This window comes from Macrotis lagotis, chromosome X, assembly GCF_037893015.1.
Source record: "Macrotis lagotis isolate mMagLag1 chromosome X, bilby.v1.9.chrom.fasta, whole genome shotgun sequence".
Classification (NCBI taxonomy): Eukaryota; Metazoa; Chordata; class Mammalia; order Peramelemorphia; family Peramelidae; genus Macrotis; species Macrotis lagotis.
The window spans coordinates 548014367-548039509 of NC_133666.1; the positions used below are offsets into that span (position 1 = coordinate 548014367).

The 25143-nt window shown below is 36.5% G+C and overlaps 1 protein-coding gene across 7 annotated transcripts in view; it reads left to right on the forward strand.

Annotated features, from left to right (window-relative positions):
• The window catches only part of ESRP1 (epithelial splicing regulatory protein 1), a 96480-nt gene that overhangs the window by 40994 nt on the left and 30343 nt on the right, over positions 1 to 25143 (forward strand). For 6 of the 7 annotated variants that reach the window (XM_074200256.1, XM_074200259.1, XM_074200257.1 and 3 more), the window contains exons 11-13: positions 4514 to 4732; positions 17170 to 17368; positions 21242 to 21410. In XM_074200256.1, coding sequence (XP_074056357.1) covers positions 4514 to 4732; positions 17170 to 17368; positions 21242 to 21410 — 587 coding nt within the window. The remainder of the gene's footprint in view (positions 1 to 4513; positions 4733 to 17169; positions 17369 to 21241; positions 21411 to 25143) is intronic. The other variant, XM_074200258.1, reaches the window with a different exon arrangement.

The following is a 25143-nucleotide window of genomic DNA, read 5'->3' on the forward strand; positions in this document are numbered from 1 at the left end:
AATTGACCAACCTGAGGCAGATTGATGTTAAATCGCTTGCCAAGGTTCACACAGTTAAAAAGTGTCTGAATCTGAATTTGAATACTTTTTTCTTTTTAAAAAAGTCTCTGATTTAATTACTATAAATCAATTCAGTATGTTACATAAAATTCCAAAATTGGATTCTTTTATGCAACTGAACAAATAGAAAAATTCAGAAAACTAAAACAACTTTTGAACCTACATTTGTCTGAAGCACAGTATAAACACACTTTTTATGAAAGGTAATATTGGAAAAGGAGAAGTAATTCTTTAAATTCTTCCTTGCAGTATACCTTAGACAGGAAGTCTTGATGCAAGGCCTTGGTCAAGGGAACTTTTACTTTACCTTTTTTTTTTTTTTTTTGCAAGGCAGTGGGGTTAAGTAGCTTGCCCAAGGCCACACAGCTAGGTAATTATTAAGTGTCTGAGGCCGGATTTGAACTCAGGTCCTCCTGACTCCAGGGCCATTGCTCTATCCACTGGGCCACCTAGCCGCCCCTACTTTACCTTTCTTTACCTGAAAGATTTATAACACTTTTTAGAAACTCTTAGAGCAACAGGGGAAATGATCTTCCCATTATGAAAAATAGTTTTCTTTTCTTTTTCTTGGCTTTTGCATTCCAGCATTTAGAACTGGGGCAACTTAAAGGTAATCTAGTCCAAATTATTTGTTTTTTGATGAAAAAACTGAAGAAGATAAGTGTGAGATGATTTTCTTTTGGGCACACGGATAATAAAATGACAAGACTGGGCTCCCACATTGGTTCCTGTCTCCCAGTGGAATATTTTCTCCATTTTGTTTTTCATTTTACTGAGAAATTGTGTAACATAATGACTATTCTACTGGACTTAGTCAGGAGATTGGATATAACCTCACAATCTTAGCAGTTGTTTGATGTAGGTAGGTCATTTGACCTATCTGAGGGTGATTTCCTCATCTGTATAATAGGCATGATGATACTTGTTTTACCTGCCTGAGAAGGCTTTGTTTTCTTTCAACTTATATTTATCATGTATTTAACAGGACCCCTCCCCCCAAAACAAGGCAATATTTCTGTAAATAACGTATACAGTGTTAGGTATACAAATAATTGTGTTAGTTTTACTATTTCTTCTTGTCTGTGTTTCTTTCTGGTCTTCCCTCTAGTTTCTTGTGCTTTTTAAAATGCTTCAGTGACCCTGTTTTCTTTCTCTCCCTCTTTTCTCCTTCCTGCTTTTCTTTTTTTTTTAATTTTTATTAATTCAAGGCAGTGGGGTTAATGTGACTTGCCCAAGGTTATACAGCTAGGTAATTATTAAGTGTCTGAGACCAGATTTGAACTCGGGTCCTCCTGATTCTATCCACTGCACCACGTGTCTGACCCCCTTTCTTTATAATGAGGAAAACAACTTGATAGGTCCTCTTCTTTCTCAGTGTTGTATCCGTCTGAGTTTCTCTAATGAATCATCTGGTGCATTTTTTCTTATGACTGGATTGCTTGCATTTTTTCCTTTGAGAACCACTTGTTTATAACCTTTGACCATTTTTCTATTGGACAGTGGGACTTTTCCTTATATTTTTGAATCAGAGGAGCTGTTTCTTTTCCTAAATGTTGAATTAGTGATTCATATACCTTAGTGTCTTATGTTCTTCTAGATCAATATGGTTTCCTTTCTACCATTTTTATTCACTAATGAATACTTTTGGCCACATCCTTTCCTATTTCAACATCATAGCTGATTCAGTTCTCCTCCCTTTATTTCTGCCCTAGATTTATGTAATTATATTCCTCCCTCTCTGGGTTCCTCCAGCAATTTCTTAGGTTATATTGTCATTAGGTTTAGGAGGCAATCCAACAGGTTGAGTGAGGGTGGGGCAATATGGATGGGAGGTTCTTTGGCTCTTTTTCTCCTATGAGTCAAATAAACACATCCACCTCTGTTGCACTCAGAATTTAAGGGATAAGAGATTGCTAGACTAATAGTCTCTCTTATGTATTACTTATGACTGTAGCCTTACCTTGATACTCTGGGGCACGAAACCTAGGGGGAAAAGGTCAGAAGTGCCTTCTGAAATTTGAAATCGTTTTATATGGATAAATAGGTGTATCCTTTGAGTTAAAAAAAAATACATGCAGCAGTTTTGTACCATGTGCTACCAGGGTCATCTTAATTTCCTACTGCATTGTCAACTGTCCTCATCCATTAAATTAAATAGAAATTTGGGTCCTCCTGGTCTGCCATCTTAAATTTACCTTCAGAAAAGAAACCCTTTCCATTCCTATCTTTATAATGACTGTTAAATGGGTCACCATACTAACTTCCAGTTGCTTTCAGATGTTATGGTGTGTGTGTGTAGAATTTGTTCTGTCCTTTCTCTTTCTAAAATATGCTGCTTCTCTCTTCCATTAGGTTAGAGTACTTGCTTGATTAGGGTTTTCATTTTGGTTTTTTTGATTTTCAGTCTATTTTTTTGTGGGGGAATTTGAAGAAAGGTTTAAAAACTTAGATCTGTTCTGTAGGGGATTCTCATTCGTTTAAAAAAATTTGAATTCCAAATTCTTTCCCTCCATCTTGCCCTTTCTGCTACCATTGACAAAGTAAACCATTTAAAGCTATACATGTGAGGTCATGCATTTTAGCTGTGTTGCAAAAATAAAAATAAAAAGTAAAAGACAAAAGTGAAAAAATGTATGTGCTTAAGTCTGCACTCAGAATTCATTAGAACTTTCATTATGGGTCCTTTGAAATTACATAGTTCAGTTTAGCCTAATCCCTTTGCATATGAGTATCAATAAAATATTGTTTATTATTATACAATATTCTACTGGTTCTGCTCATTTTAATTTATATCTGTTCATGAAAATTATCTGTGGTTTTTCTGAAACCACTATGTTCACTATTTATTATATTACAGTCATGTTCTATGCTAATTCTGTATCACAATTTTTTCAGTCATTTCCCAATTAATAGGTACTCCCTCATTTTCTGATTTTTTTTTGTCACAATAAAAAGAACCACTGTAAATATTTTTGTACGTGTAGGTCCTTTTCCTTTTTGTGTGATCTCATCTCTTTGGGACACAGACCTAGTAGCAGTAGTCAAAGGTATATAGAGTTTGATAGCCCTTTGAGCGCAGATCCTAATTGCTTTTCAGAATGGTTGGACCACTTTACAACTCCACTAACAATATGTTAGTATACATTTTTTCCACATTCCTTCCAACATTTATAATTTTCCTTTTCTGTTATGTCAGCCAGTCTAATAGGTTTGAACAGTAGTGCCTCAGAGTTGTTTTAATTTGCATTTCTCTAATCAATAGTAATTTAGAGAGATCTGTCATATGATTTTTAGGTTTAAATTATTTTCCTGAAAATTATTTTTCCAAATCTTTTCCTTAAACCATTTATCATTTGGGAAATGGCTTTTATTTTTATACTTTTGGGCCAATCCCCTATGTATTTGTGAAACTAGATCTTTATCAGAGAAACTGATTGAAAATTTTTTTCTCAGCTGATTTCTTTCCGATTTTGGCTACATTGCTTTTGTTTATACTCAAAATTATTCATTTTACTTCCTGTGATACACTATCTCTTGGTTAGTCAAAAACTCTTTCTCTGTCCTCATATCTGACATGTAAAATTTCCCATACTCCTTTATTTTCCTATTATATCACCCTTTATATCTAAATCGTGTCTCTGCCCACTGATCCTGGAGTCAAAAGAACCTGAGTTCAAATTTGACCACAAACACTGGCCACTTACAGGTCATTGTGTGACCTTGGGAAAGTACTTAGCCCTGATTACCTCACACCCAGAGTCATCTCCAGTCATCCTGTCTCAAATCTGACCACTGGACTCAGATGACTCTGGAGGAGAAAGTGAGACTGGTTACTAAGCCTAGCAACCCCTAACTCAAATCCAATTCACCTGGTTGTTATAGCATGTCTCCTGATACTGTGGTCTTTTTTTAGAACAAAGGAGAAGCATCATCATCATCAAACCATTTTGCTTATTTTGACTTTATCCTTGGTATACTATATGAGAATTTTCTATGCCCAATTTCTACTAAAATGCTCTCTAGCTTCCCAAGCAATTTTTTTTTTGATGAGTTCTTAATAGAAGGTAGTTTTGAGGTAGGAGTTTTTAAATAATAGGTCATGGGTTAGGAAAGGTCTCTTACAAGATTTTTGTAGGATTTCAGAGATTCCTAGAGGTAAAGGTGAGAATGGAATCCATTTTTTGGCCTGGGATACGGTCATTATAAAAATAAAAATAAGAGATTATCATGAATGAAAGTCATAATATCTTATAGGTTGTTTTTGTATATGTTTGTGTGTGTGTGTGTGTGTGTGTGTGTGTGTGTGTGTATCTTAAGATAGTATCTAGGACTTGAGAATTGTCAAAAAAATACAACTACTTGGGGAGAAAGAAATGCCCCATTATGATTATTCTCAATAAATGAAGCAAATATAAATCTTCTCTCACAGAAATTTGTTTTATTTTGCATGCAGGTGCTGAATCGGTTTTCTTCTACACCTCTCATTCCACTCCCAACTCCCCCTATCATTCCTGTACTACCTCAGCAATTTGTGACCCCCACCAATGTCAGAGACTGCATACGTCTAAGAGGACTTCCTTATGCAGCCACTATTGAGGACATTTTGGAATTTTTGGGAGAATTTTCCAGTGCTATCCAAACCCATGGAGTTCATATGGTATTAAATCACCAGGTAAGTTGTTCATTGGAAAAAATAATTTGATTATATAGCATTTTGAGGGGATCCATCAAGGGCTTGTCTAGGGGCAAGACCTTACATAAAAATAAATCATTGAAAAATGCTATAGAACTGAGGTTCTTAATCTTTATTGTTACTTAGATTCTGTATTGAAGGAAAGACAATTTTAGTTCATGATTAGCAAAGATAAAAATATAGTTTTTTTCCTTATGTAAGGTCACAGATCACTAAAGTTCCATTGGTGGACCCCAGATTAAGAATCCTCTCCTTTCAAACCAGTTACTAATCATTAGTACTTGTATTGACTACAGAGAGGCAATTAAAAATACTGATCCTTTACCTCACAGCCCAATTTAAAAAAAATGTATCTGTCGGTCAGTCAGTACATATTATGTGCCTGCCACTGTGATAAGTAGAGTAATTTTAAGAGACAAAAATCTGGTTCCCTCAAGTAGCTCCCAGAGATGTAGGGGAGACAAGATGTAGAAAGTTGTGCTTATAATTTATATAGATAGATATCTTTCTATCTATATCTAAATAGATAGAAATCTATCTATCTATCTATATATATATATACATACATATATATATGTAGAGTGTAAATAGAAACAATCTTGGAAGGGAAGCACTTTCAGTGGGCACTAAACAAAAATAAAACAGAAGCCTCCCTTTGCCTTCAAAATGCTTATATTCTATTGAAGAGGAATTGTATATACTAATATCATTATATATTTTATATGTTACACCACTAAACACACCCAACATATGCAAAATAATTAGAAAGAAATGGTTTCATTCTTCACATTTGTATCTCTAGTGCAGTATGTGACACAGTTGCCTTCTGTTACTGATTAATCTTGACTGGGGAAAGGACCCTAACAATTTGAGGGATTAGGAAATGCCTATGTGGAGTTTCAGCAGAATTTTGAAGGAAGCTAGGAATTCTAAAAATTATAAGTGAGGAAAATAATGTATGGCGGGAGCCTTGTGCAAAAGTATGAATATGGAAAATGGGAATGTCATGAGTGGGGGGGAGGAAGGAAGTGATAGCAAATAGGCCTTATGGTTAAGAAGAGAGTACCTTGGAATCACCTTAAGCCAATTGTAGTGATCTGCTTACAAGTCGACACAGATAAAGACTGCGTTTGTTGTGTCCTCAGTAAGTGATACAGAATGTACTGTACCGAACCGCCTAATGAAGCAAATTAAATTACACCAGGAGTTATTAAAAACCATTTACAACTTAATGATTTTGAAAGGGTTTTATTTTTTGAAATTAGGATGTTTCCTAAATGAAATATTTTCTTCTGTATTTAAAGAAGTTTTCTTAGAGGAAAGACTATACAGAGTAAATTTGCTTCTCTATCCACATGATTGACAGTAACGTAAAGATAGTTTTTAACTGTCATTTTTTTGTAAGGGTTCACGTTGAGTTTCTTTTTTTTTCCTCATTAAAGATTTTATTTATTTTGAGTTTTATAATTTTTCCCCCAATCTTACTTCCCTGCCCCCCCCAACAGAAAGCAATTTGTCAGTCTTTACATTGTTTCCATGTTTACATTGATCCACATTGAGTGTGATGAGAGAGAAATCATATCTTTAAGGAAGAAACAAAAAGTATAAGAGAGAACAAGATCAGACAATAAGATATCTTTTTTTTCCAAATTAAGGGGAATAGTCCTTGAACTTTGTTCAAACTCCATGGTTCTTTGTCTGGATACAGATTCACATTGAATTTCACACTGTTCTCCCTCCTCCTGATAGAGAACAATATAATATATGTTATACACATAACTATGTTAAATATATTTCCATATTAATTATGTTGTTATGAAAAAAGAATCAAAACACAAAGAAAAAAACAAAAGATGGGGGAACCCATAAAACAAATTTTAAAAATCAAAAATACTAAGCTCTGCATTCAGACTAATATAGTCCCTTCTCTGGTTGTGACTGGTATTTTCCATCACAAATCCTTTACATCACAAGTACTGTTGAGATGAGCAAATCCATTGTAGTTGATCATCACATAATATTTTAATGTGTGCCATTAATGCTCTTCTAGTTCTGCTTACTTCACTAAGCATCAGTTCATGCAAATCTTTCCACTTTTCTGAAATCTGCCTGCTCATGATTTCTTACAAAATTATAGTACCTCATCCCATTCATATACTATGATTTCTTTGTTCAGGCATTCTCCAATTGATGGGCATCCCCTCAATTTCCAATTTTTTTGCCACTATAAAAAAAACTAAATATTTTTGTACATGTGGTGTTTTTATAATTATGATCTCTTTGAGATACAGACCTAGTAGTGGTATTGTTGGATCAAAGGTTATGCATAGTTTTATGCTCTTTTATTGCTCTCCAGAAAGGTTAAATTATTTCACTACTCTTCCAATACTACATTAGTAGTCCCAGTTTTCCCACAATCCCTTCCATTGATCATTTTCCTTTTTTGCCTTATTGGCCAGTCTGATGGGTGTGAAGTACATCAGAGTTGTTTTAATTTGTAGATAATAGTAGATATTGATTGAAGACTGATTCCCCCACCAAAAAAACTCATAAAATCCCTTAGATTTACACATCTCTTCCTTTATTTCCTTTTATATGTTGGGCACTTTGCTAAATGCTGAGAGCATACAAAGAAAGATAAGTCACTTTCTTCTCTAGACCTCACAACATGATAGAGGACACAAATAAAAATAACTGTGCACATTTATATTTAAGACAAATTGGAAATAATCAACAGAGGAAAAAAATGCAAAATTAAGAGTCTTGGAAAGGTTTCCTAGAGAAGATAGGATATTAGATGGGATTTGAAAGAAGTTGGGCTATCCAGGAGGCAGATATGAGGAGGAAGAACATTTCGGACCTGGAGGACAACCAGAGGAACTATCTGGATTTTAGAGTTGGTATCTTGTTCAAGGAGGAGCTATGAGACCAGATAATTGTTTAAAGAATGAGTATACTTTGTAATGAAGCATGTTATCTTTAATACTCTATAACTGCTATCAAAAGAATACATGAAGGATCTTTGATTTGAACAGCATGAGGAATTTCCAGGATGGAAAATCTCTTCCATCAAAGGAGGAAATAAATACTTGCGAGTATTTGCTTGGGTTGCAAAGCCAGCATTACACAACTAGTAAGTGTCAAGAGACTAGATGGGAACTCAGTTCTTCTATGCTTAGCATTCTGCTCATTAAGCTACACTTTTCTCTATATATGGTTAGAGTTAAGGCAACACTAAAATTTACCAGAGTGATACTATATGACTTTTATGCAGTTTTGGGTTGGAATATGAGACTTAATTGTGAATATAAAGAGATTCTGATGTTTTCTCTATACAAACTGCCATATCTAGACCCATCTGCTCCTGACTTCCTAGAAATACAAATTGACAAGGCCTTACGATATATCTAGTATATTAGAATGATCTGAGTCATGATTTGTCCATTGGTAAAACTAGGGAGTGTCTACATTTTGGTAGTGAAACATACCAGATATAGTACTGGGAGAGCTTGGATTAGACATTGGTCTCAGCCACTTATCATGACAGCATGACTGTCTATCTGAAGTGAAGAAGTTGTTTTTGGTGTCAAAGAAACCTGTCAGTTCAGTCTTGTGATTTTCTTAATATCTTTTGGGTTTTGGGTTGTGTTCTAGTTTATTTTATTTTTCAGTTAATAAGCATTTTATTTTTCTCTTTCCTCCAATTTAAAAAGAAAAACAACTTTGTCACAAAAAGTCATAGTCAAGCAAAACAAATCACTCATAGACCATGGCCACAAGTATTGTGCCTCATCCTGCATCTTGAATCCATCACCTCTCTGTCTGGGGGTGGGTAGCATAATTCATCATCAGTCCCCTGAAATCAGCTTCAGTTTTTATGTCTTTCAAAGTTACTTCACTAAACTTTGTTGTTATAGAAATCATTCCTTCTGAACTTTATTCTTCAATAGCCCATACTGTTTTCTAACATTTTTCATCATATCTTGCATAGTACAACTTACTGTGGTCTCTTTTTTTCCTATAACTTTAACTGTTCCATTTTCTCTTTATCTGCATATATTTTATTTTCAGGATATTAACCTTAACCTTGAAAAGATGTAAAATCTGTCCTCTTGAAATCAGTTTCCAAGCATTCTGATATGTGAAAGTAGCTGGATGATATGTTTGTTTTTCTCCATGGATTTTTACCCATCTTCTTGGGTCAGCATAAATGTGAACAGCAAATACTGCTACTTAACTACTATTCCTGCTAACAACAGTTAGTATTTACTTAGCAATTTAGGGCTTTGCAGAGGACTTTACAGTACATGTGTACACACACACACACATACACACACACACACACGATATTCTCATCATAAGCAAGGGAAGCAGGAGTTGCTATTTTCCCCATTTTACAGAAGAAGTTATGGAGTCAGCCTTCCTACATTCATACAGATAATAAATGTATGAAGCTCCATTCGAACTCAGGTCTTCCTGAATCCAGGGCCAGCACTCTATCTACTCACTTATGCTACCTAGCTGTACTGACACGAGACAAGAAATTTCTAAAGGTAGCTTTTATAGATGTTATTATTAAATAAAAGGAAGAATTCCTTTATGTTTCACCTTTGTCCTCACCCCACCCTTTAAAAAATATAAAGCACATTTATTGAAAATATAAGTGAGCAAGACTTTTTTACTTGATAAAACTTCAGCAATTTTTCTGAAATTAATATTTATATTATTTATTATATATTGCCAATATCATTATTTTTTAAAAAGAGGGATTTATACCTTAACTACCCTCCCATAACTGGTAGGCATTAACTAAATGCAAAATACAAGATACCTAATTCCTTTCTTAACTACTTTAGAACATAGTAGCTGTCTTACCTTCCTCCCTTTTTAATCACCACAAGCACCACCTCACAACACCTACTCTCCTTTTCATAAGACTCTAGTGCCCCATGAAGGGCATCTTTGGAAAAAGCCAAGACTTTGCCAATGCTTCTGTCTGTTGTCATAACTTCTCTCACATTTACTTCACAATTTTATTGTGTGGAGGATGAAGAGTAAGTAGAAGGTATCATGCATGGCCTGGTAGAATTTCTCTCAGGTCTATTCCCACCCATATTCACATCCCCTCAACTGGAGAAAGGCCTAGACATCAAAAAACTGGATCACTGCTATTGTGTAGTCATTTAGGGAGGGATTAGATAATCATATAACAACCTGGAGGAACAGGGGAAGCAACACACAGCTTGGAAAGTGGACTTGGTATGGAGGCAGAGATCCCAAAATTAACCAATCATTTGTTAACTACCCGCCATGCATCCAGCCCTGTGCAAGAAGGACCTTAGGGCAGCTAGGATCACGTAGTGGATAAAGCACCAGCTCTGGAGTCGGGAGTACCTGGTTTCAAATCCGGTCTCAGACACTTAATAATTACCTAGCTGTGTGGCCTTGGGCAAGCCACTTAACCCCGTTTGACTTGCCAAAAAAAAAAACCACCCTAAAAAAGAAGGACCTTTTAAGTCTTTTCTTCTGCCAATATTTCCATTTAAATCCAACTTTAGTTTATTTGATTAAAGAATGGTGATGATGACATGTGGTAGTCTTTTCCTCTGAAGAAAGGCTTCTTTTGTCCTTCAACCTTTTGCCCTCAACTTTACTTTTATTTCTTTAAAATACATTTAATTTTCTAAAAAATTCTGATATATTCTCCACCACTAAAAAAAACCTCTTGGTTTGCTCCACAAGTCAGAAGGTACATCATTGAACATGTTTCAGTTTAATTCCTCATTTAAGTCAGATTGAAAATCTAGAATTTTTTTCTTTTCTTTATTTATTTTGAGTTACAATTTTTCCCCTAATCTTCTTCCCTGCCCCCATAGAAGGCAATTTGTTAGTCTTCACAATGTTTCCATGGTATACACTGATCTAAGTTGAATATGATGAGAGAGAAATCGCATTCTTAAGGAAGAAAAATAAAATATAAGAGATAGCAGAATTATATAGTAAGATAATGGGTCCCCCCCCCCCATTAAAGGTAATAGTCTTTGTTCTTCAAAGTCCACAATTCTTTCTGTGGATCCAGATGGTATTCTCCATCACAGATACCCCAAAGTTGTCCCTAATTGTTGCATTGATGGAATGAGCAAGTCCATCAAGATTGTTCATCACCCCCATGTTGCTGTTAGGGTGTACAATGTTTTTCTGGTTCTCATCTCGCCCTGCATCAGTTCATGCAAATCCTTCCAGGCTTCCCATCCCTCCTGGCTTCTTTTTTTTTGCTATTGAACTTTAATTTTATTACTGTTATTACAATAATTTTGTTATAAGAGTAAACATAGGCCTCCCCCCCAACAAAATTAGAAACCTCAAGAATAGTGAGAGAGAGAGAGAGAAATATACTTCAGTCAGTGTTCAGATTTCAATGGTTCTGTCTCTGGGGTGAGTTGCTTTCTTCATCACCAGAGAAGTTGCTTCAATATTTTTACCACAGTTGCTATTACTAGCTGTACCTCCACTCTATTCCTCCCCATTCTCATTTATTCTGTTCTCTCTCTCTCTCTCCCTCCTTTCATCCTGTCCCTGTCCGAAAGTGTTGTATCTGAGTTACCCTCTCCCTCAATCTTCCCTCTCTTCTACCACCTATTCCCTCCTTTCCCTTCCCCCTTTCCTCCTTATTCCATCCCCTTCTTCTCAATTTTTGCTAGGGTAAGATAGATTTCCTCACCCTATTAAGTGTATATTATTTACTCTCTGTGCCATTTCTAATAAGAATGAAGGCTTATTCATTCCCCCTTGCCTTCCCCCTTTCCACTTCATTGAAAAAGTTTTTTCTTGACTCTTACGTGAAATTTCTTAGCTTCTTCATCTCTTTTCCCTTCCTCCCAGTACTTTCCTTTATCACTCATTGACTCCATCTTTTTACTATATTATACTATTATATTCTGCTCCTTCCTGTGTCCTGTCTATATATGCTCCTTCTAACAGCTCTTATAAATGAGGAAGTTCATATGAATTATCAGTATCTTCTTCCCATGCAGGAATACAAACAGTTCAATATAATTAATTCCGTAATAGTTAGTCCTTTTCCACCCCCTCAATGGTTCACCAGAGTCCTGTACTTGGAGATCAAACTTTCTGTTCAGCTCTGATTGTTTCAAGACATAGGAGAATATTCTTTTCCTTTTTTTTTTAAGAAAGGCAGTAGGGTTAAGTGACCTGCCCAAGGTCACACAGCTAGATATTTATGTGTCTGAGACTGGATTTGAACTCAGGTCCTCCTGACTCTAGGGCTTGTGCTCTATCCACTGTACCACCTAGCTGCCCCTTTGGTTGTTTCAATAGGAAAGTTTGAAAGGTCCCTGTTTCATTGAAAGTTCATCTTTTCCCCTGGAAGAGGATGTTCAGTTTTGCTGGGTAGTTGATTCTTGGTTGTAAACCAAGATCTGATTTTGCCTTCCAGAATATCATATTTAACGTAGATGCTGCCAGATCCTGTGTAATCCTGACTATAGAGCCTCGACAGTTGAATTGTTTGTTTCTGGCAGCTTTTAGAATTTTCTCTTTGATTTGAGGGTTTTGGAATTTGGCTATGATATTCATGAAAGTTTTTCTTTTGGGATCTCTTTCAGGGGGTAACCGATGAATTCCCTCAATTTCCATTTTACCCTCTTCTTCTAGGATCTCAGGGCAATTGTGCTGTATAATTTCTTGAAAAATTTAGTCTGGGCTTTTTTCCTGATCATGGCTTTCAGATAGCCCAATAATTTTTAAATTATTTCTTCTGGATTTGTTTTTGAGGTAGGTTCATTTTCCAATGAGATATTTCACATTTCCTTTTAATTTTTGGCTTTTTAAAAAGAGTTTTATTTCTTTGCTCTTTTTTGGGGGGGGGTTAAAAGGAGTTATATTTCTTCCTGATTTCTTGTAAATCATCAGCTTCCTTTAGTTCCATGCTGCATTTATTTGAAGGTGTTATTTTCTTCAGAGAGCTTTTGTATCTCCTTTTCCAGCTGGCCAGTTCTGCTTTTTAAGGCATTCTTCTAAGCTCATTTGCCTTTTGTTTTGCTTTTTCCATTAGGCTTAAACTGGTTTTTAACATATTATTTTCTTCAGTATTTTTTTGTATTTCTTTCACAAACTGTTGATTTGGTTTTTCATGATTTTTCTGCATCAGTCTCATTTCTCCTCTCAATTTTTTTCCACCTACCTTAATTGCTTTTCAAAGTCTTTTTTGAGCTCATCCATAGCCTGAGCCCATTTTCTGTTTTTTTCCTGGAGGTTTCGGATAAGGAAGCTTCAATTTTTTTTTTTTTTTAGGTTTTTTGCAAGTCAAATGGGGTTAGGTGGCTTGCCCAAGGCCACACAGCTAGGTAATTATTAAGTGTCTGAGACTGGATTTGAACCCAGGTACTCCTGACTCCAGGGCCGGTGCTTTATCCACTGCACCACCTAGCCGCCCCTGAGTATGTGCTTTGATCTTCCATGGGACTAAAGTAATTCTCTGGTCAGATTCTTCTTTTTCTGTTGTTTACTCATTTCTTCATCCCAAGCCTAATTTATAGCACCTCCAAGGTGTTGGGTTATTTTTTGGGGGGTGGGACACCCCACTGGGATCTTTATTCCTCCAAGGTCTTATGCTCTCTTGCCTGTGCTTTGATATGTAGATGACCTCGTACTTCCCTCTGCCCTGGAGCTGTTAGGAGGAGTCTTGCTTGGCTACTTAGTATGGAAGCCCAAACTGCAACCTGGATCTGAGTGTAGGCAAACAGCAGTCCTACCATGAGGGTGAGCAGAGAAATTTCTGCAGTCTTCCCTTACCCCCTTACTGTCTGTGGGCTGTGCTCTGGGGGTGCAGGCTGCTTTCTCCAGATTCTCGCTACAGGTTCTGTGGCCGGTGCTCCCTCACTCCACACTCATTCTGGTGTAGCAGAATTCTCTCCCTGCCCCCTTCAAGCTGTTCCCCCGGGCTGTGCTGGGATCAGGGATTTTTCCAACTTTGGGTCCTGGTGAAATATACCTTTTCCGCAGAACTTCTAAGTTATCTTGGACTGGGAAAATGCATCACTTAGTCTTTTTTTTAGTTGTTTTTTTTTTTTTGCAAGGCAATGGGGTTAAGTGGCTTGCCCAAGGCCACCCAGCTAGGTAATTATTAAGTGTCTGAGACTGGATTTGAACTCAGGTACTCCTGACTCCAGGGCCGGTGCTCTATCTACTGCGCCACCTAGCCGCCCTTCACTCAAGTTTCTGTGGTTCTGCCCCTCTAAATTTTGGCTACAGTTGTAATTTCGTGGATTTTGGAGTTTTGGGGGAAAGGAGTTCCTGGTAAATGCTGCCTTCATGACGCCATCTTGGCTTCGCTTCTCTCTTAGATTTTGTTGCAGAGACTTTTTTGGTTTTTTTTTTTTTTTAGTTTTTGCAAAGCAGTGGGGTTAATTGGAGACTTCTTAAAATCAAAGATGAGTTCTGGATGCTAGGACATGTGCTCAGAACCCTGTTTTTTTGGGACATCAGCAAAATGGAACTGCAGCATGTCTCCTAGTTTTCCTTTCATTCCCCTTCAAATACAATTACCAATTGTATGGAGATCCTGGGGAGATTCATCTCAGTGGACAAATTTTGATATTTATTTGTATGAAAGAAAATTCCTTATTTGGGGGTATGAGGGTGAGAAGGAGTGGAAGCAGGATAACATTGTTGTAAATGGGTATGGGAGGGGCAGAGCACAGGCAGGATAATATTGTTGAAAATGGATGTGCTCTCTCCTACAATAAACCAATTAATTGCAGAAACTTTTCTTGAGATGTCTGTTAAAATGCCATCAACATTTAAATGGTCCCAAGGAGATTTTCAGTCTATCATTAAAATAGGAAAGCAGTCCTTTATCTATTTTTTTCTTTTCCCACTCACCTCTCTCTCTCTCTCTCTCTCTCTCTCTCATATTATAATTTTAACTGTTAGATTAAGAGAGAATCTGCAGAGACCCTCCCCCCTTCACTTGATTTAAAATGGAAAAAATGATAATCTATCTGGTTTTGAAAAAAAATTCTTAGAAAAACCTACATTCTTTTTTCTATTAAAAAAAATCATTGCTAAACATAATACTCTCAACAAAATAATTAAACCAAACAATATAAAACCAGAAACTCCAAACTATTTAGTTTTTGTCCAAATTATATATATGTACATATTGATAAAGCTAATTTCTTCTCTGTTCCCTTCTACAGGTTTTTTTTTCCCTGTCTGTATTTGCTAGATTTTGTTACAGTTTAAAAAATATAGTTTAGGGTTCTGATGCTGCTTGCTTTTTTTCTGGAGCACTTTCCAATACTTTATAAATTTCTTTTTTGTTTTTTGGGGGGGTTTTTGCAATTTTTTTCCATTTTATTGAAAATACTACAGTTTATTTAAACATTGGATGTGCTTGCTGTTTCTGATCCTTAATTATAATAAAGTCATTGTGTGTGTTTTTTTTGGTGGTGGATCATTCTTTTCCCCCTTTAATGACTTCTTCTTCTTAGGTTACTACAGATTCATTAGTGGCCAGTCTACTGGTACTAAGCCTCCCCATACTTGAATGGGTTGTATCTTATGCAGTAACCTTGATTTGTCACCGACCATATTGAATTCAATTTAGCATGGTTAAAAACTTATCAAAGTTTATAATCTGTTGGCATAGCCTTTAAGAATCCATGCCATGATGAGCCATTTATAAAGAATATTAAAGTAGTGGGATGACTGCATTGGTGTATGATTGGTTTTGTAGTTCATCAGACATTAACAAATTTAAGACTACAGTAGTATAAGATTGATCAATATCCCTACTATCAATGATTCTTTATCCATTTTTAACCATTACTGCAAAGTGGATGATACAGTTAGCAACTCAAAATTATTTTAATTTTAATTCTTCTGATCATTTGTTCTTTTTAAGCTTTTAAAAGGTTTATCAATTTGTATTTCTTTATGAAGAATTGTTTATATCCCCTTGCCCATTTATTCTTTGAGGATTAGCTATAAATTTGCCTTTAAATTTAAGACTCAAAGAGAGGTATTGCTGCTTGGGGGAGTGGTATAAACAAATAACTGGACCCAGGACTTGAGATGGGGGAAGGGGGGGGGAGTAGAGTAGTTCCTCAGAAACTTTAACCAAATCGCTCCCCAAGCCTTCTGCTACCTTAGGCCTGAAGGAAAAGAAGAATTAAAAAAAGGGGGGGGATGCAAAAAGATGAAGGGGAAGGGGGAATGCAAAGGAAACGTGAAATCAAGAAGAACAGAATTAGACATCAGGAGATTATTATGGAGTTAACCACACTATATGGAGTAAGATATTTGAAATTCCAGCATTAAGATTAATCATGAGGTCACATCCTTTTCTGCTTTTCAGAAAGAAAAAAAACCCTAAAATTCTAAACTGTACTTTGAAACCCTAGATTCTCTGACCCTGTATTTGTGTCAAATTAAGAGAAATTACTTTTAGCTTTGAGCTTCAAAACTCTTTGCTTCTCCCTTTATAGCCTAGTGAAAAAGATTTTGTTCTCATTGGTTAGATGATTGAATACAGATCTGTGTTTGTAGATTAGCTAACACCTACATTTCATAATTAAAATCTCCATGATGTAAAAATGACTTTCCTCTTTTTTTTCTCTGCTTGCTCATTTTCCCAGCCTGAGCCTGGTTTTGGGGTGCTTCCTGAGCTTTTGGGACACTCCCACAAGGGTCTCAGTGTGTGAGGCTCTGTCCTCCCTCCTGGTCTGTGAATGACCATAATCACCCCTCTCTGCCACAGGGTTGAGGCGGAGGGGGCCCCTGCTGTTCTATGGGGGGGGGGCCTAGACTGCGATCAGGATCTGAATGTGGTCAGAACCCCAGCATTCTGTTCCAGGGGCAGAGGACAGAACTCAGCAGTCTCTCTCTTCACTCCCCTCCCTAGGTTCAATGGGCTTGCTGTGTGCCCTGAGGGCTTGGCTTCACGTGCTCACTCTGGCAGAGGTCCCCTGCTGTTTCCCCACTTTATGCCTGGTGCTCCCCGGGGCATAGCTCAGGAGACTCCCCCGCTGCTGTGAGCCCTGGCTCCCAGCGCCCTGGGGCTGCCTCCGGGAGGCTGAAGTTCTTTGGCTTTGGCAGCCGCCCCTCCAACCCCGGGAGCAGGGCCTTTCTGCTCTTTTCTAGGTTACCTTGAGTAGGAGAACTGCCTCTTTGGGTCCCTCTTTGGGTTCTGTCTCTCGAAAGTTTAGTTAGAGTCCTTAGTTTATGAGTTTTATTAGAGAGCGCCTAAGACAGGATCCTTTCTTGTCACCATCTTGGCTAAAAATGACTTTCTTGTGAGATGTTAACAATTGTTTCCTAGAAATAGAAGTTAAATCTATTTTTTTCCTTGTCGTCCAAGATAATCTTTTTTTCCTTTCCTCTGCTTCCATCAGGGTCGCCCATCAGGAGATGCCTTTATCCAGATGAAATCTGCAGACAGAGCATTTATGGCTGCGCAAAAGTGTCACAAAAAGACTATGAAGGACAGATATGTTGAAGTCTTTCAGTGTTCAGCTGAGGAGATGAACTTTGTGTTAATGGGGGGCACTTTAAATCGAAATGGCTTATCCCCACCGCCATGTAAGTTACCATGTAAGTTTTTCTTGGGTCTTGGCGCTGTCCTCCGCTATGTGCTGGTAGGTGCTTCAGCTGCTTTCATAACTATGTTCCTGGCTCTTTCTGAGGCAGATACAGTGGTCATATGAAGCTTTCCCATCTGAAATCAATAGTATCTGATGATTTAATATAAGACCTTGATTGTGGATGCCCATAATTAAAATAAATGTTAAAAATACAAAGAAAACCAACCTTCTTTTAGATCATCCTCTTGCCTTTCCAGTGATAAGCAACTTGATTTCTAAAGCTTAACATGCCCAAGTAAGTAAGCACTGACTCTGGGAAGCAACATGGCTAGAGAGATATTTTAATATATATGTAAAATAATTTAAAATTGGAATTCAAGTTTTTACATGTAAACCTTCATTGGGTGAGTGATAATAGTTCTTTTTCTCCCCTACTTACTGGATGAGGAAAGATAAAACTCAAATATTGACTTGTTGAAACATATTTACTCTGTTACTTTACAGAGTGTCTAGAGTAACAAGTTTACACAAATGCAAAATGCATAATTTAATAAGCCACAGTTTTCATTGGATCACAGGATCAGTGCTTAATTTCAGGCCATGTTCTTGCTCATTGGAACCTGGGTAGCAGTCAGCTGGTGTCCTATCTGTTATACAAATATGCTTTTTGTCCATATAATTCTGGGTAGTGATTAGGGAACATACTTTAAAGGTCTAAGTTTAATGCTTTTTGGGGAGGGTGGGGTATTGCAGGTAAAAACTTTTCACTGTACCTGAAATCATGTTTATTTAGAAAAATATTTGTTACAGTTATATAAAGGGGTCACCTAGTACAGGATTTCAGAGATTACAAGAAAAAAGGTGTTTTGATTTAAAAATTTTGTTTTCAATTTGGAACAACTAGAGGACTTAGAAAAAAGTTTTTTTTAAAAAAAAACTTCCCTACTACTGTTTCATTTAGTGAGATGCCTTGTTAACTGAATATTAGTTGTAAAATTTTTAAGATTACAGATTAGCAAACTGAAACCCAAACAGGTCATAAGATGGGAATGGGAGATCACTCAGGAGCAAGTTAAAATTTCAAAGGAATCAAGGTGATTAAAGGAAATCAAATTATATATATATATATATATATATTATAATGGTATAATCTGGAAGCTTTCTATGAATGTCTATGAATAGTCTCACTCTCTAATGCATTTTATTGACTTTTAGAGGCAGTCGGTAACAATTTACCATAGAATCTAAATTAATTCTTTTAAAATATATTAATTCCCTTCTTCCTGCCCTTTTTAGAAAATAGCTAGTCATCTTCCAGAGACATAAAACAGTCATCCCTTCCATGGTTAGATAAGTCGAAATCCATTTTATCTTTCCGAGCAGGTATTTTGTGAGGCAGTTAGGTTGCAAAGTGGCCAGAACCATAGTCCCTGATGTTAAGATTTGAGCCCAAATATGAACTCTTCCCTAACTGTTTGACCCTTGGCATATTGCTTAATCTTTGTTTGCCTCAGTTTCTTCACTTGTATAATTGCAATCTTCCCAGGGTTGTTGTAAGGATCAAATGAGATCATAATTCCAAACAAAGCATACAGTGCCTTACACTTATTAAATGCTGTATACATATTAGCTGGTATTATTTATTTCCAATCTTTGTTTTGGCAAAGGGATGACAATGAACTTCATAACCAAATAGTCTAATTAAGACTGTTATGTGTCTAATGGAAGACACATAACACATGGAAGATTTAACTTACATAATGCTGGATTGCCACCAATGAAGCTTAGTATTATGTTTGTTTCTTTTTCTAAAATAAAATATATTTTCTAGTAAAATTATTTTGGCCTCATGCCATATGATTAAAAGAATTGTACAATTAGGGGTACATTTGATATGTTCTTTTTGGAGAGTGCTTCCAAGCTTCAAAAAAGAATATGGTATTGGTATAAAATTTTAGTTTAAAAAGCAATTAGTAAAATGACTTCTGTCATTCAGGAATTCATTGTTGAAGATGTGAAGTATGTATTCATTCAGGTCTCTTACTGGCTGCTTAACAGCCTGTTGTAGGGGACGATATATCAGTGAATAGTTATGCAAACTCTTAATTTTTCCTAAGAAAATTCACAATTACATATCCTACTTAACATGATAATTATACATAAAAGTACAAGAGACTTTCTCGGAATACAGTAGTATATTTCCCCACATTTTTTAGGCAAATTTTTCAAATCTCAGAGGTAACTTGTACTTATCAAAAATTTGTGTAAACACAAAATTTTTTGACTTGCCGTGTTTGAATACATAGTGGACATATTCAGTTACTTCAATTTTCCATCTTAACTCTGTGAGGCAAATGCACTGTAACAAACAGGAGTGGAATAACAAATAGGAAAGGCAAATCTTAGATCTGGCTTTCACTTTGTGATTTTGGATTGGTCAGCCTTTGTTGGTACCTCAGTTTTCTTGTCTATTAATCTGAGTATAAAGTTAGATTCCTTTCAAGGGCATCTGGTTTCACTTGAGACTACAAAAATAGAGGCCTATAAAAATTGTGAATTGTAGGGTGCTGATACAAAGGAGAAATTATAACCTTGCGAAATTCTAAGTGTTGATGTGCCTCATGCATTGAAATGGCCTATTTCTGTCATTTGCAATACTCACCATTAGGTAAGAGAAAGAAGGTTAAAGGCAAATTGTTGATTAAATTGGAGATAGTCTTAGAATCAGGCTAATCCCAAATGAGATCTGTAGTTATCATTTAAAATTTATCTTCTACAATCATGCACTATCTCATTTAGGTTCCTTAATGAGAATTGTTGAGCAGGAATTAAGTTGAGTGATTTGAATTAATCCTTTTTTGGGGGGAAGAAGTCTTGTTCTTGGTCAAAAAGCAGATACCCCAGTCATTTGCTAGGTGAGTCCTCATCTAAAGAACCCCAAGGAGAGGGAGGATATCGTATAATACAAAGAACATGCAATCTGGAGTTGGGGGGTTTGAGTACTGGCTCTGCTGTGTGTGCTACTTGAATGACCTTCAGGAAATCATTTATTGTCTTTGGACTTCAAGCTTTCTTATCTGTAAAATGAGGTTGGCTTGGATGACTTAATGAGGTGACTTCAACTCTAAATCTATGTTCCTATGATCCTAGGATAGTGTCAATTCTAGAGATACTCTCAGCTTCAGACTTGTTTGAATTAAATTCTGAACCTTTCTGAGGCAGTTTACTTCTAGTCCTGCATTAAACATCTCCAGTCTGACTTGAAAAATCTGGTTGTTAGAGATAGTCTTCCTAGAGTGGGCATTGATCTGAGGTAGATTGGATCCATGTAGGTCTCTCTTTACTCTCCAACATGTTCTGATCTATATTTCCTGGGGGATGGAATATTTCTGCGTGATTTCTTGGTGTAACTAGCAGGGAGAAGAATAGCTGTGAGAGTGTCAAAGAAAAAGAGAATCGGGAGTCTTGGATTGTCCTCAAACAAGATAACTGGCCCTTTGAACTAGGAGTTTTGTTGTGCTGTGCCCATTCAGTATTTGTGCAGTTATGTGAGACCTCTGTCCTAGAGTTTATGCATAGTTGAGATTATCAAATTACTGAGAAAATATTTCACATCATGCTGTTAGAGAAGACAGACTTTAGACTGGTACCAAAGCATAACATTTCTCAGATTTCATAGAAGCTATAATTTCCAGGTCATTGGGTTGTATATATTTACTACATTAATGGTAATGATTCCTTGGAACTAAAAAGACAATGATGGGAAGGCTGGAAAGACCTAGCTGGGATGATTCCCAATTACATCATCCAAAAATGATAACTCTGAACTTTGCGCTTGTAAGGAAACTGTATGTTTGCTGTAACTCCCCTTCTTTCTATTCAGGTTTGTCTCCTCCTTCCTACACGTTTCCAGCCCCTGCTGCAGTGATCCCCACGGAAGCTGCCCTTTATCAGCCTTCGGTCCTTTTGAGTCCACGGACCCTGCAACCCTCCACAGCCTACTATCCAGCTGGTACACAACTTTTCATGAACTACACAGCATACTATCCCAGGTAAGGCACAGAAGAAAGTAGAACTAAGAAGCAGGAACAAAGAGCTCCTTGTCGGGCCAGGACACAGAGCTCACAAAAGCATATTGTCTGTGGTCACTCTCAAGGTTAGCTCTGCAGGGAATGGCTCCTTGTTGCTGAACCTGTGACTAGAAGTGATCTCCTTTAGAAAGAGCCCTCTCTTGTTTGACTCTTTTTGGTTCTTTTTTGGCTATTTGTGGATGATTTAGGATATAACTTGGAGAGAGAAAAAGAGGTTGAGGAAAGAAACAGTATAATCACTAAATTAGATTAAAAATAAATTAAATATTTATAAATGAAACATGGTATTAGTAATAGTATTTGTAAAGATTTCATTTGATTCTCACAAGAATCCTCTGAGTTAAGATGCTAATATTATCTTCATTGTGCAGTTGAGGCAGTGAGACTGAGAGAGCTTAAATGTCTAGGATTATACGGCTTTTAAGTGTCTGAAACTGAATTTAACTTTGTTTTTGACTCCAAGCCCAGTACTCCATCCCCTTTAGCACCTAGCTGATTTGTACTACTGATTTTGAGTGGATTTTAGATAGTCAGCAAAGTTGATGACATAACAAAATGTAGGTAAAGAAGCATTTCTGGGTATGTTATAGGCAGGGGATGATGTTATATTCCTATAATTCCTGATTCTGTAGAGGCTGATGTTGGTAGATATTCTTGAGTTTGGGAAACCTAAGCTTTCAGTAGGCTAAGCCAGTCATTTGTCTGTTCTGTTTGTTTCTATTATGGTGAACCCTAAGCAATATGGAACCCCACCAGGTTCCATGGAGGAGGAATTTGACCTGGGTTGGGAAGAGCCGATTAAAGTTTACATGACAACGAATAATGGGATTCAGGTCTTGAGTGGCTTCTACTTCCTGCCTATGTAAGAGAGCAGGATCTATTATCCCAAAAAGGAAGAAAAAAGTGCATAATTTATATGTGATATACAAAGGTACATCAACAGTATAGTAACAGCAAAAGTACAAACACTTTAGTATTTATAGTTTTCTGCAAAATTAAAATTTGAAATTTTGGTCCTTAAAATCAAATCTTTTTCTTAGATTGGTTGGATTTCCTATGCCATTTTATCTTCTTAATGATTATCCTTTTGAGTTAGATAGCACTTCAGCTATTGTGGGATTTGACATTGGATTAATTGGAATCTGCCTTTACAGTATTGTTAATAAATTGTCCTCCTGGCTCTTCTCATTTCCTTCTTCATATTGTAAAAGTTCTACAAAATACTCATTTCTATGATATTGCTTATGATATATACATATATGTATGTATAAATGTAAATATAAATATAACTTTGAAAGCTATAAGAATATGATGACTATTCTGATTCCAACAGACTAATGATAAATTATCATAGTAATTTCAGAGATATGATATTTAGAGTGCAAAATGATGTGTATGTGTGTTTATGTATACATTGAGGAAGTTTGTTTTACTAGATTCTGCTTATTTTTTTTATAAGAAATTTCATTTCAGGCAGCTAGGTGGTGCAGTGGATAGAGCACCTGCCCTGTAGTCATGAGAACCTGAGTTCAAATTTTGCCTCAGACACTTAATAATTATCTAGCTGTGTGACCTTAGGCAAATCAACCTCACTGCCTTGCAAAAAAAAAAAACAAAACAAAAAAAGTAATTCCATTTCTTCCATTTGTTAGAGGAGTGGGATTTGGAGAATATAGATTTCTGATCTTTTTTTATTTTATTTTATTTTAAGGGCTGAAACCAATATGAAATGTTGTGTAAACTTTTAGGTGAAGTTCCTATATTAGTTTTATTTAATTGCTTAAAAAAAGAAACAAAAAAGAAATGATGAAAGGAGATGGGGAGAAGTTGAAGGCAACTACTCAATGAGAACTCCCCTTTCACTAAAGGAATTTGACATCCCAAAGTGACTCTTACATGGGGATTATCCAAATTATGCTTTCCAAATATTTTGCTATAAAGTGGAAAGAATTTGTATTTGTGTGTCCAATATGTTGCACATTGCCTGGTTCATATTAGGGTACAGAATTAATATTGGTTGATTGACTTAAAAAACCTAAAACCTGGGACCTTTGGATAAGTTTTACCCCACAGTAGAAAAATATAGCAAATGATAGATTTAATAAGTACCTAAAAGTGGGACTCTGACATCCTGCATTCTTGAAATCTGTATCACCTGCTGACTTTTAGCGGCCAATATGAAACTGGAAATAGCACTGTGGAGAGAATTGGGAGTTTCTTTTTTAGGGGGCAGCTAGGTGACTAAATGGGTAGAGTGCCAGGCTTGGAGTCAGAAAGACCCCTCTTTCTAAATTCAGATCCAGCCTCAGAAGCTTACTTGTTGTGTATGACCTTGGACAAGTCCTATTTACTTAAGTTTCCTCATATGTAAAATGAGCTGTAGAAGGAAATTGCAAACCACTCTACTATTTTTTGCCAAAAAAACACCCCAAATGGGATCACAAAGAATCAGACATGGTGAAAAATAACTGAACAAGAAGTTCTGCCACTTACCAGCTATGTGACTTGCGATAAAACATTTCTCTTTTTCCTCTATGGATCCATTTATAGCTAGTATTTATGAAAGCTCTTTAAGGTTTACAAAACTCTTTATAAATATTATTTCATGTTATCCTCTTAACAACCTAGGGAGGTGAGTGCTAATTGTTGCCTCTATTTTACAGATGAGGAAATTGAGGTAGAGGTTAAATGACTTGCCCAGGATCACACTGCTAGTAATAGTTTGAGGCTGAATTTGAATTCAGATCATCCCAACCTCAGCCTCTGGTTGCCCTGTTCTCTGCATCATCTACCTGCCTGTGTCATGAAAAGTCTTTTTAAAAATGTAGAGGGTACATTAAAAATGTGTAGAGGGCAAAATTACCAACATATTATACGTCCTCTCCCATTTAATACTTAATTTTTTCTATTTATGAAATAAAACTATTGCTTAGACAAAAGTCTTAGCATCTTAGATGTGGATCTGGAAGAGACTTAGAAACTTTAGCAGTAACCTAATCCAATGCCCTCATTGTCCAGATAAAGAAATCTAGATCCCCAAAGGCTGAAGGACTCATGAAGTATAACTGAGATTGTTGGTGCCATCTTGAGCTTTCCCCCCATGCCATTCTTCACTTCTTGCATTTTATTCTAAATGGACTTAATTGTTCATGATAGAAAAGAAAAATTTTGTTTCAAGCTTTTTTGCTACAATGCTTCAAGAAATAGTTGTCCAAGAGTAAGAGAGCACCACCACCCAAAATTAAATGAAGCTCTTTAGACAGTCAATCTAGAGATCTGTCTTTCAGATCCTAGGGAGGAAATGCCAGAAAAGCACATCATATTGGCTTCCTGCCCAAGGTTATTATACTAATCATATAAAGAGATCCATTCTCAGTAGTGCTACTGGTATCCAGGGTGAGCTTCGGTTTTACATCTGAACTTTAAAACTTGTTCTGTAATTGGTACAAAGTTACCTGCTCCTGCAGAGGGAGCCTCAGGGAGAGAAACCAGCATTAGAGTCCTAGCTCACCTTTATACGTTTTCTATTGCAGTGCAAAGCCCTTTTCTCACAATAACCCTAAATATTAGCCCCATTTTTCCGAGGAAGAAGCTGAGGCCCTTAGACAGGAATGTATCCAAGGATCACACAATTCAGTCCAGTATTTTTTTTAAGTTTTTTTTTTGTTTGTTTTTTGAGGTTCTTGCAAGGCAA